The 13,650-nt window shown below is 38.5% G+C and overlaps 1 protein-coding gene across 1 annotated transcript; it reads left to right on the top strand.

The window, feature by feature from the left end:
• The first annotated feature begins 5,461 nt into the window (after window positions 1-5,461).
• LOC124148421 (protein SYS1 homolog) lies at window positions 5,462-12,561 on the top strand. The gene is made up of 3 exons (XM_046519505.2): window positions 5,462-5,841; window positions 7,464-7,531; window positions 12,010-12,561. Exons 1-3 carry the CDS (start codon window positions 5,647-5,649, stop codon window positions 12,248-12,250), a joined length of 504 nt encoding a protein of 167 aa, XP_046375461.1. The 5' UTR covers window positions 5,462-5,646; the 3' UTR covers window positions 12,251-12,561.
• The last annotated feature ends 1,089 nt before the right edge of the window (window positions 12,562-13,650 follow it).

Genomic DNA, 13,650 nt, shown 5'->3' on the forward strand with positions numbered 1-13,650 from the left:
GCGAAAATGGCACCGCATTTGGCGAAACGGCTACTATGTGTCGGTAGTAATATATATGGTTTATTTACATATCACAGTTATCACATGATACAGCATGTTGTTGTTTTCTGACATTCTTCTCGCATGCAACACGTCGAAAGGCCATTGTGAATAATTGTAATCTGACAGCACCATGTAAGGCCTGTTAAATACAGTTTCAGCTTAAATTGAGTAAAGGTACTTAAAACTTCAAAGCGTATAGTGTTTTCACAATAAGTTAACTGCGCCTCCCAATCAGAGTCGGTGAGTAAATTGGAGTAGGGGGCTAATTTCTTACTTGTTTTATTTCACAATTATTTGTGTTTGTAAGAGACGATGTGAGTTTAATTTCTATTATTTTTCTTCAAAGCATGTCATGTTTTCAGAATAAGTTGTGTTGCGTATAAGCTAAGTTGGATTATAGTTGGAGTAGAGGCTAATTTCTAATGTAAACTTGTTTTAACATCTCACAATTATTGGTGTTTGCAAGTTACCATATAAGTTTAATATCACTTATTTGACCAAAAATAATGTGGGCCACCAGGGGGCTCTGGTGACGGAATTTCTTATCTCAAAGTGTTAACTATACTTCAGTGAGTTAGTGTGCCAAGTTATATGCATATAAGTCCTAGCACACTGTTTTAGAGATAAACGATTTAACAGTGTAAACACACATTTAGGAAACTTGGCGGCCATCTTGAAATTGGCGGCCATCTTGAATTTTTGCAGATTTGTCAATTGTCGAAAACGTTCAGTTGTTGTGAATATCTTTTTAGAAACATAACATGGTTATTTCGCAATGCAACACATGTTTTTTTTCATCAAAGCATTGACCCTCATCTGACATATGGAAGATATATTGATAATTGGTGGCCATATTGGATTATGCAAATTAGACATATTTCCCAAACTGGGATTGCTTGGGACTTTTAGTATGTTGTTTTCGGGACCTTGTAGAAATGCATTGTGGTAAAATAAATTCTGTTGCAATTTGTTCCAAGTGAAACCTTATTTTGCCTGGACTATAATCAGGCTAACTCCTATAGACCAATTTCCTTAACTTCAAACTTATGTTAAGTCATGGAATCTATGGCTAAAAACAGACTAAAACATTACCTAACTCAAAATAACATCATAAACCCAGATCAAAGTGGTTTCACGCCTGGTGTGTGTCCAAAGACACCCTCCTCTCACTCTATATATCACTAATTAGATCTAAAATAGACTACGGATGTGCCATATACGACACCCTAAACCAATCTCTAAGCAAAAAACTAGACTCAATCCAATATCAGGCTCTAAAACTAATAACACGCACTCAACATGGCACCTCCTACACTTCACTCCAGGCCTTAACAGGAGAAATGCCACTAAATCTACGTATGGAACAATTAACCCCAAATTTCTGGGCCGTGTCTCAATCCAACCCCCTAATCCAAAACCTAATAAACAAAAATATCAGCCCCAAAAACCAAGCCCTAGCTCGAAAACACCCTCTACTTACTCCAATATCCCAAAGAATAACCAATTGCTTAAATGAACAACAAATAAACAATCTTGAAAAAACTGTAAAAATAAAATATCTTCACCCCAAAACTTAAAACACCCAAAATAGACATAAAACTAGCTAGCACAATAAATAAACAAACCGACCCAAACATAGCAAAAACCACCACACTAGCATACATACATGAAAATTGGCCAAATTGGTGTCACATTTACACAGACGGATCCTCAGATCCGATCTCTAAACACACAGGTTTCGGAGTCCACATCACACAACCAACTAAAGCCACACAATCCTACCGACTCCCAAACAATCAATCAATATTCACGGCCGAACTAATGGGCATGGCCTCAGCCCTTCATAATCAACAATCTAAAAAACACCAAAAAATCCTAATACTTACAGACTCGCTCAGTGGTCTACAAGCCCTCCAAAATAAAAACACCAAAAACCGCCCTGAACTAATAAATCAAATACTTAAAAGCTCAAACGATTTAACTAAGGCAAAGTTAACCACCTCAAAATAATTTAAAAAAACACGCAACAGGAACCTGCCCACATTGCAAAACAACAAGAAACCCCAGAACACGCACTCTGCACACTGCACCCGCTACCTAACACACCGAACTACACTACAAACCACCCTAAATCTAAATAAGGCTCTTACTCTGGAAGCAATCCTAAACCCACAAAATAAAATAGAATAATTCAAAGCCTTAGGCGTATACTTAATCAAAACAGGACTAATAAATCGCAATTAAAACCCCAAAAAACTACCAAAACCAAACCACATAATCAAACTAACAAACTTCCATACTCAGCTCCCTTAGTTCGCCCCCCAAACCCTCTTGGCATTTTTTCCAAATCTCAAAATTTCCAAAATTCTATATAAGCAACCACTAAAACACCCCTACTGGATTGCCAAACAACTTTTCCCCCTTTTCGGAAACACATTAAATGGCCTGGACGGGCCCGTGTGCGAAATACGCTGCAGTCGGAAAGCGCACGTAAAATCTCCAATATAAGTAAGTAGGAATATTTGACTAAGGTAAAAAACAATAAGGTGCCGTTTTCGCCAGGCAATATAGTAGCCGTTTTCGCTTGAGCCGAGGTGACGTTTTGCTGAGGTGCCGTTTTCGCTATAGCCCGTTTCCAGCACTCACTGCGCGTCGTCAACTTGCGCAAGATAGGTACAGGATACCAGTAAAACAGATTAACTTATTTGGTCAAATCGCGCCATTTTTCAAGTAATTAAATGAGAATAGCTAAAACAACGCTTTGACGAGATACAGACAAACTACGCACACAGCCAATTAAGTAGGCTGCGACCAATTAATACCTGAGTTAATAAACTCAACATCTATGAGTGAATAACCTCGGCTGAGTTAAATAGCGGGCAATACACACAGGGACTATCCCTAAAAAAAGTCCCTTGGGCAATGAAAAAGACGGGACCGTCTGAATATCAAACTAGTCTAATAGAAAGGACTTAGTCACTTGGAGCGAGCAAGGAAATTATATAATTCCCCAAAGTTTATATATATACTAGCGCGCCAACCTCGGAGAGAGACAATCTCTCCTGGTCAGTCGCGGATTTGGGATAGTCTGGGGCGCAAAGTGTGTTGCTTCATATAGGAAAACAGGAATAGCAAACTAACTACCATACCCAAACGGAAGATGTCAGTGTCAAAACAAAGCGCTTAACACAAGCTATTCAACAGTATCATTAAAGCTTAACAGCAAGCTAAGTCCAATTATTGTGGAGGCAAAAATGATCATAAGTACCATTAAAATATCTATAACTACATAGACATTGCGAATACAGCGTAAAATTAAAGTCCCAAAAGCATTTTCAACACACGAATAAGGCAAAAAGGAGATAAGGGGCGGGCCATTTGATATTTAGTGGGGGTAGGTTTTTTTGGTTGAGTCATGGGGGTTTTTTTTCATTCATTTTAGGGGCTGAGATGTTGTTGTTTTCTTCTGATAAGAGAGCTAAGATATCATTTTTAGGGCAGTTGGCTTTAGCGTTGCAGGCCGAGTGGGCTACCATTCCCCCAGGATGTATTTTCCTACCTCACACACATCTGGCTTTGCGTTTCTTTCTTTTTTTCTTTTTTTGAGGAGTACAATATTTTCTAAAATGTTTTCGGAACATTTGAGTCACCACAAGGCAGTATTCCAAAAGATCAAAGAAGCAGGACTCACTCTAAAACCAAGCAATTGGAAATGTTGCGACAACACAAGTCATCTCATAGCATCCATATCGATATACTTCAAAAGTTGATTCAGTCACACAATCCCGCCCTCTAAAAATGTCCATGACGTGTGTCATTTCTTAGAGTTGGTCTCCTAGCTCTTATCACAAATTTGTTGCAAACCTTTCAGTGGCATCGTCTCCCCTCTATACAACCTTCTGAAAAAGACGCGTCTTTCGAATGGTCTAACAATTGCCAACAGGCAATCGAAAAGCTAAAGCCAGCCCTCACAACAGCCCCCATCCTTGCATATCCGGGCCAAAGCAAACCATTCATCCTCACAACTGATGCATCTCAAACTGCAATAAGGTACATTTAAGGCCAACTTGATTGTCATGGCGTAACTTGGAATGATGATGTAAATTCATGTCTATAGACCATACAAGTATCTTCCTGTTCTGTTTTTAGGAACAAACAATGTTGATTGGTAACGTTTCTTTTACTCGTCAGTTTCCAAGAAAGGGTATGATGCTTAATGGTCATTTCCCATCACAGTTAACAATTCTTATGGCCTCTTGAAATGGAAGATTTGAAATGATTATTAATAAATAAGGGTTACGGGCATACAGTCTTCCTGTCAAAGATTATGGCTTTGAGTACGAAATATTCTGTATTGATGGGGATGACCATATTGATGTCGAGACTCTCTACTGATCGAAGCAGAGTTGTTTCTCTTCAAGAAGATGGAGGCTGAGTTTTATATTTACACAAAATTATGAGCTGTGGGTTTGGTTTTGGAAGTGTTATAGTATAGGGTGGCATTACACATCATGGGAGAACACAATTCATCATTGTAAATGGCAATATGAATGGCGTACCCTACCGGAACGAGATCGTTCGAGATTGAGTTCTTCCCTTGTGCAAATGCTGGATTAACGTCACTTTGCAGCAGGATAATGCCCGCTTACATACTGCCCCTGTAGTGACAGACATTTTGAGGCAGCATAATATTACTGTACTGCCATGGCCGGCTGTTTCTTCAGAGGTCTCCCCAAGAGAACATGTCTGGGATGAGACAGAACAAGGTCTACGACAGAATCAGAAACAGAAATGCTTTGGTTGACATTTGGAACAACACCCCCACGGCTGCTTTTAATCATCTGGTGTCAATGCGCCGCCGCTGCCTCGACTGTATCAAAACAAATGGTGGTCACAACCAACGACATTGTTATTTGAGTTGTTACACCACCCTTCTTTTTGTGCGTGTCGCTCTGATGAGACGAATGACCAACTATTAAGGGACTCAACTCTGCAACAGCGAATTGCGGCGCCTAGGTAGACGACTGGGCCACCCATGAGGCACCCATCCTCACTTCCCCCCTGCAATAAGACATTCAACATGTTCAAAAGCGACAGCTTTACAAACATCCCCTGATGAGGAGGCATTTTGGCAGAGGATTCCTTCACCATCTTTACATAACGGACAACATTTTTTAATCAGGTATATATATATTTCAGGAACCGCCAAGCCCTAAATGAAATATAAAGGAAGGGCATGTTGTTAAAATTCATTTTAAAATACTTTATTTATGACTCCATGTGATCTGTTTAAAAAATGTTCCTTCTTTCGCCGTTATGGTCCGTTTTGACTAAAAATAAACGGGGCATTTGGACTAAACTAGCTGATCCGTTTTGACTAAAACCGCGGCCGTTTTGGTACAGGGACGTTTTAGCTCGATCTCCCCCAGTAAGAAGGTCTGTTTGTATTTCCGGGAAGTGAACATCCATCCATGACGCGACCAACATACGGTCTCACTAGGCCTAAATGTTGCACTGTAACATATCTGTGTTTTTTCAGTTAAGATCGATAAGTGCCACAAACATCACAAGTAAGCTGAAAGACAAGACTAGGTCTAATGAGTGATGTTCGAGCTTTTGAAGCGTCGCTTGAACGGCATGCCAGGTCAATTTCGAAGCAATGTTTGGGACCCAACGTTGATTATTGCTCAGATCGTGTGCATGCAGAGTTTTTATTATGTAAATCTTGGTTTTTGGATTTTTATATTGGACACGATTGGACGTTTTGATGCATCAGTGGATCAGATATTTACTCAGAGTGTAAGTGTAGACAACTTTATATTTATATATATGTGATCTGTTGTAACTTGGATTGGGTATTTATTAATATATGTACAAATTGGTACACAAACTGTGACAAAGACAGAATCTGGCTGACCATGGGCCTTTTTTGTGGAAATTGTACGCATATGTATATTTCTTCGCTACCATAACAGGCTAACATTCTTTAGATCTGTAGTATTTTCACTTCCACAAAGAATGTTATGATTAGCTGTTCTGATGGTTGCGTATATATAGTGATTGTATGATCATACAAAGCAATCCCCTAAGAATAGTATTAGCAATAGCGAGCTTAGAGCTATGGGTTTATTTTTACTGTAAGAAGCTTTGTTGCAAACCTTTTTTCTGCCTTGTGTCTGCGCTCTGCCTTGTGTCTGCGCCTCAGCTGCCGAAGCTATTCTGATCAGAAGTGATAATATTTTTTAAATTCTGTTTAGACTCTGTTAAGACTTCTGCCCATATCTCTCTCCCCCCTTTAATAAATTAATAAACAAAGGCATGTATTTTATCATGTTCTACATCGTTCTACATCGTACATGTTTATTACAAGGTAATCACAGAGAATGTCTAAAGACCAAATTGGATACTATCCACGAACTAGGATGAAGACAAATGAATGTCAGGGTTGGTGGGGTGGATACGGGGGAAAGTCTTCTCATCTGGGGTCCCCCTGATGGGGTTCCTGGTTAGAACAGGTCACCAGCAATCTTATTTCTTGTCATGAGAGGCATATGAATGGATTGGGTGGTCAGACTTTTTTTTCTGTATATACCAGTGTACCCTGACTGCAATATTAACAACAAACATTGCTGGTGAACAAGCCACATACTATAACATATCAGTGTTGGTATACCCCCCACCCTCCAGTCGGTGGTACTATGAAAACTCATGCATGCACAAGCAACATTTCCTGGAAGTGAATATAATGGTTAGAAAGACTTGTCATTAGTTCTCTCCAACCAGCCTTGTTCATGTTGTTTGCTTCCATTCCACGTTTGTCTACATCACAATCAAGTTACGTTTTGGAAGCTTCCATGCTTTTAAATTCTCTCAAAATACACTTTTTTGTGCAATAAAAACATCATCTCCTCAGAAACCGCGGAGATTGAACTTTCACGGGCTTGTTCCCACAATGAGTAGGAGTCCATTATTCATTATGGCCATGATTCGGCCATCTCTGTTCAAACTGTACCTGTAACAGACAATTCTATATGTTTAGGTAGTTGTGAGACACAATACATCTTCCATTTTTTATATTGTTTCTAATTTTACCTTCTTTTTGACAAGGCTCATAAGTTCTCTCAAATTGCATATTTGGCTCCGTAAAACATTTTCTCCTCTGAAATTGCCAGACTGAGCCATGTATGTTTCTTTTTATGATTACATAATATTATGTTTGAATCATTAGGTTTTTGTGTGTGTGTTTTAAATGCTCATACAATACTTTTGCAGAACATTTATGAAAATCATTACTAACATCAAATTTTGAAAAGTGTCCGTCTTTGTTCACTTTTAAACTGTAAGCTACATATCCAGGTGAGTTACAGTGCTGTGGCACTATTTTATTGTTTTATGATGGAAGTATTTTGTTTCATTCTCAGGATCTTGGATTGTATGAAGATTCAGGAAGGACAAATCTTATTGCGTATGCACTGAATAGCCTCACATGGTAAGTTCATTATGCAAAATGTTGATAGTGCTATCAACAACTGGCCTAGCCAGACTTGGTAAGTTACACTTACAGGTCACCTCTATATAGCTGACCACAGCTTAAAACAGCATACACACAACAATAACAATACAACACACAAACAACAATAACATACAATCAACAATAACAACACAACATACAAACAACAATAACATACAATCACCAATGGCAACACAACATACAAACAATAACAATCAACAATAAAATAACAATAACATACAATCAACAATCACCACGTACAAACAACAATTACATACAATCACCATTAACAACATGACATACAAACAGCAACAATAACAACATACAAACAACAATAACATACAATCCACAATACACAACATACAAACAAAAGCAAACAACAATAACATACAAACAACAATAACATACCATCAACAATAATATACAATCAACAACCACAACATACAAACAACAATAACTTACAATCAATCATAACAACATACAAACAATAACAATATCTCCATTATCAATATGGAGAAAATTATTTTTTGTCAAAGGGTTATCTCAAACGTTGAGCTATTCCCCAATAACAAGACTGCTAAGTATTTCTTCTCTAGTATGATTGCGACTTCTTTTTTTTCACTAATGAGTGTTAGAGATTTCATACTTTATATTCCAGGTGGGGATTCTAGGATAGAATAGGGTTTACAGCAACCTATGCTGGTCATATTAGGCAACCATATAATTGTGTGGCCTGACTCTGTGACTTGGTTGATTGTGTATAATCGTACCCCGACAGTGTGGATGATTGTTCACAGTATCAATCACTATCATCTGGTCCAGTCTCGGTTATTTACAGGCTGCCATCTTATAGCTGTAATAATGCTGAGTGCAGTGTTGAATAACCATCAGATATGTCATAACTGTCAGTACTTACCATTGGAAAATTCTAGGTGTGACCTGCCATAAGCCGCCATTTTGTATTCCAAGCTTGTGACATCATCAATTGTTGAAGTTTCCTTGCAAATGTTCCAAACTGCCCTATTGATTGAAGGTGTTCTCGTGGGAACTGGGCAATGTCCTCACATGTTGATGTTAAACGGATGAGTCAAAATTAAGTATAGTTTAATATTTGATTTTATTAGACATGTTAGGCATTATGATATATATTGTATTAACCTACAAATTCTGATCTCAAATGTTTATTTAATCAGAGATCTAATATAGGATATGGAGATATGTATTTCAGGAGTGTTGTCATTTAAGGTAAAGTGATTGCGTAACATACTTGGTCTAGAGCTGTTGTCATTGTTTGTTGTGTTGGGTTTTTGAGTTGTTTGGTCATCTTTGCTCACCGGGTCCTTCGGACCAAGGTGAACTTATGCCATACCGTGGCGTCCGTCGTCTGTCCGTTGTCCATACATCAACAATTTCTTCAAATGACTTCTTCAAATGACCCCTCAAGGGGCTAAGGGGTGGGGCCAAATAGGAGTAATTTGTCTATATTGCTTTAAACAACTTCTTCTCTGGAACTAAGAGATAGATATCAACCATATTTGGTTGGAAGCATTCTCCGGTGGTGAGGATTCAAAATTGTACAAATAGAGGGGGCTGATGGGTGGGGCTAAAAAGGGTAATTTGGCAATATCACTTCAAATGACTTTTTTCTCTGGAACTAAGAGATGGACATCAACCATATTTGGTTGGTAGTATTCCCAGGGGCTGAGGGGTGGGGCCAAAAAGAGTTTATAACTTGGACATAGTTAAGATCCCCAGTGTATAACCATATGTACAATTGAGAGTATAATGAGAGGAATGCACATATGCTACCAGGATGGCCCCTCTGTTCATTTGTCCGGCACTCCCAAAAGTGTTAGAACCTTGACCATAACATGCAAACCGATATTATTCCCACCCTATGATAAACAGATACATTGTATACATTTGTTTGTTATGAAGAGAATAATACATTTAAGCCAATAGGATTCGCCCTGGGGTCCAGCCTTGCCTCTGGAAACTTAGATCCTGGATCATAACAATGAAACGGTTCAGATCTTTATACAGCCTTTGTATCTAGAGAAATACATGTTCATGCTGTCAGATTTGCCATCAACCCATTCTAAATGCTGAGTCAAAATTACAAAATATTTGCACTTTTCTATACATGTACATTGCAAGTGTATATTTTGTCATGTGTAAATATCCAGGTGTGTGATACAGGCATTTGCATCTCTTGGAAGTGGAACAGATGATGCTGGTGATGTATCAGTAGAAAAGGGTTCATTGTTTGCAAAAACTTCCTAAACTTAAAAATTCCACTTGCCTAGTGTGATTTTCAACTTGCCCTGCTTAAATCAGAGGCAAGAAGAAAACACTGGAAGTCACCTAACTAAGGTCGACTATGCTTGTCATAAGAGGCGACTAACAGGATCAGGTGGTCAGGCTCCTTGAGTTGGTTAATGCATGTCATCTTATCCCAATTGTGTGGATTGATGATCAGGATGTCAATCACTGGATTGTCTGCTCCAGACTTGATTATTTACAGAGCGCCGTCATAGAGCTGGAATATTGCTGATTGCGGCGTTAAACAACAAACAACAACACCACCAAACTAGAATATTGAAATATATAAGAAACTCTCGTTTCCGTTTTTTTCCATGTTTGTCCTTCTCCACTTGTGTTTTTTTTTTTTATCCTTTATGTTTTCAGTGTCTTTCTTTTTATATTGAAAAAAACTTGTTCAGAGGACCAGCCACATCAGTTAAACTGGAAATACGATGTCTAGAGATACGCAATGTTGATTAGTAATAGTTTAACAGTTCAGCCAATCTAACAAAATTCTAACAAAACATACTCTTGGAACTTGGAAATAACTTAATAACGTTCAACTAACTATCGGAATTAACCAATGGAATACCAACTGGGATTTTTATCCAGTGAGTAGACTGATCCCCTGCTTCTGTTGCACACGCTGGCTGATGCTACACAACAGCACCTAGCTGAAATGAAGCATTAGGGCAGGGAACCAGTCTCATCCAGCGAGGAGTTTGTGTAAAGGGAGGTAATTACAATGGGTTTTTTAAGCAAATAATGTCAATGTATCTACTATAAATTTCAAAGGTAACTTTCATACTTGTTCAAGGGCACCATAACAATATTTTCCCACTTGCCTGGCACTTTATTTTTTACATGTCGGGCATACTATTTAAACACTCCTGAAACTCAAATACATTTTTTAGCTCACTTGACTAGAACTGAGCTTATGTCATGGTGTCTTTGATGGGCCAATTTGTTCAATTGCTTCAAATCTGATTATTAGTGTGGTCATCCTGGCATCCATTTTGAAAAAGCCATTACTGAGTCAAAATATTTTATGTCCACATGCTTTGACTATAATAGTTCAGGGCTAAACTATACCTAAATCTTACCCAGGTTGTAACCATGTGATCAAAACTCAATGATGATGATTATGGCAAGGAAAATCGATATTTCTTAAAAAATGCACTTTGCAATTCTTGTGATTACTGAAAGCAATATTCCTTATCTTCGGAATGGCTTATATTCACTTTATATATAAGTATTTGAACACATACAGCTGTCTCCATTAATTAATCATCGCAATCTTTTGTTATTCTGTTTCAAGTGGCAAGGACTATAGTTCTTTTACAGTATCCTTGGACCGCCCCCGTGGTCTAGTGGTAGAGAGTCCGTCCGGGGTTGGATCCCCGGCCGCATCATACCAAAAGACGTTAAAAAATGGTACTTGTTGTTACCCTGTCTGGCGCTCGGCATTAAAGGGCTAAAAACAAGGACTGGTCGGCTCGGAGTCAGTATACTGTGTCTGAGTGGTGTATTCATGTTAAACTGCGGCATGGTATCTCAGTGTGCTAGCACTATAAATCGGCATCAGTCCGGACTAGTACCAGCAGCCACACGTGCATGCATGTCGCTATATAAGTGCAATAATCTTGGACGCGACGTTAAACCCAATTTTACCTCACCTCAGTATCCTTGCTACAGATAATAATTGAAGCGAATACTGTTTTATATAATATATATTTTCCTCATGTACTAATACGCCTTTTTGGGTATGAGTCATCCAGTTGATTAGGTACAGGTGGATAGGGGTTATCCATGATTTATGTACAAGTCCACCAAAATACAAGGTACAACATATCTCAGTGGGTACGGATTGTCCAGTTCCTCATAAAACATACTGATATTATTGTCAGTGTCTGAAGCATGGTTACCTCTACAGACATGAGACTCTTTCTTGACATGATATTAATAAACTCCACCACATATCATATCAAATGTCAATTGCATTTATGTCAAAGGTCAAGATGACCTTTGAGATAATAAGGCAGCTGCATGTATTCCCCAGTGATGGAGGAAATGTAGCGTACAGGAAGCCTGTGAACTATAACCATGGGGAAAATAACACTTGTATGCTCATTCTTTGTTATTCTATTTTGCAGTGCCCTAGGCCTCTGGTTTGTTGTGAGGAGAACGAAGCAGTGTCTGGACTTTACTGCAACAGTGCATCTTTTCCATTTTATTGGATGTTGGATTGTCAGTGGTCATGTCCCCCAAACATTTTGGTGGTGGTTGACTAGCTTGGTATGCCTAACCCTTATGACAGTGTTGGGAGAATTCCTTTGCATGAGGACTGAATTAAAGGCAATACCAGTCACTATGGGGCCAAAAGTGGATTTGTAAATATCTAATGATAAAATATAATGTGTACAGTTTTATTCAGTTTAGCAGATACTAAAGGAATATTCCATTGTACATGATTTAGTGGAAGTCACAAGGACAAGTTCAAATTTACTACCCGGATTACCCCCCCCCCCATCCTATTACCTGACCCTACCCGGGACCCACTGTAGGTCTTCAAGAGATACGTACAAAATGTCCGATTAGGAATTTTGTTTTACCATAGCCCTGGCAAAACGTATTTAGATACATGTATTAAACAATCTGGTCATGCATACACTGAAGTTGACTTTAGTTATATCTTTATTCAACCTTATGAAAAGTAAAAAAGAATGGGTGCATAGTCAAAAAGAAATGCAAACATTAGTGACTTATAGTGTAACCATAGAGTTCTATATAATTTTTGGCATTAAACAATATATCACATGACTAACCACGGGTCCGGGTAGTCCTGTGGGTACCCAGGTCCTAAGACACTCATGATAAAAATCCAGATCTTACCTGAGACTGTTAAGAGTATGGCTGTGTATTAGTGTTTCTTCCAACCTTTCAATGGTGACCTGAAGGATTGTATCATGAGACCCAGATTGTAGATTGTTTCTCATTTCTTGTTTGTTTATGCTACACTTATTAAAGGTTATTCTCCCCATAAGACTTTTATTATTCACATGGCTTTAACATCCTTAAACATTTTACATTTTTTACTTCTCCAAAATGGCTTGATGGATTCAGCTGGAATTTTGTGTAGATATTTGTCACTATAAGAGGGTTAAAAAATCTTCTCAAGAGGGCCAGACTTGAAACTAGGTTTGTTTTGTTTGTCTTTTGTTTAACGCTGCACTCAGCAATACTGGTAGTCACCTCTTACGACAAGCACTGTCACATTTTAGGCAAGCATGGCTTGCTGCAGATCTATTCTAACCCAGATCTTCAGGGGTACATAAATCTTGCTTGTTTGTTTGTTTAATACCACACTCACTAATATTCCAGCTGTATGACAGCAGTCCGTAAATAAAATCAAGTCTGGGCCAGACTATCCAGTGATTGACATCACGAGTAATGATCTACTCAATTAGGATACAATGACATGCATCAACCAAGTCAGTGGGCCTGACCACCCAATCCTGTTAGTTGCCTAGTCGCCTTTTACGGCAATCTAAAACCTCTAGGAAATCAAATATTGTTGCCATGTTGGAAAATACAAAACATCTTCAGTCATCCATTATTAACATCTCTTCAGAAACTGCTGGGTAAATGAAGCTGCAGTGTTATATGCTTGTTCATACCAATGATGATCTCTGAATTTGTTCCAGAGTTTACAAAACTATCTTCAATGAGGCCGCCATGGCTGCCACATATTCCGAAAGCTTTTTATGGCCATTGTTCAGACTCTTTTCTTCAAA

Source organism: Haliotis rufescens, unplaced genomic scaffold (genome assembly GCF_023055435.1).
Source record: "Haliotis rufescens isolate VD_foot unplaced genomic scaffold, xgHalRufe1.0.p SCAF_19, whole genome shotgun sequence".
NCBI classification, from domain to species: Eukaryota; Metazoa; Mollusca; class Gastropoda; order Lepetellida; family Haliotidae; genus Haliotis; species Haliotis rufescens.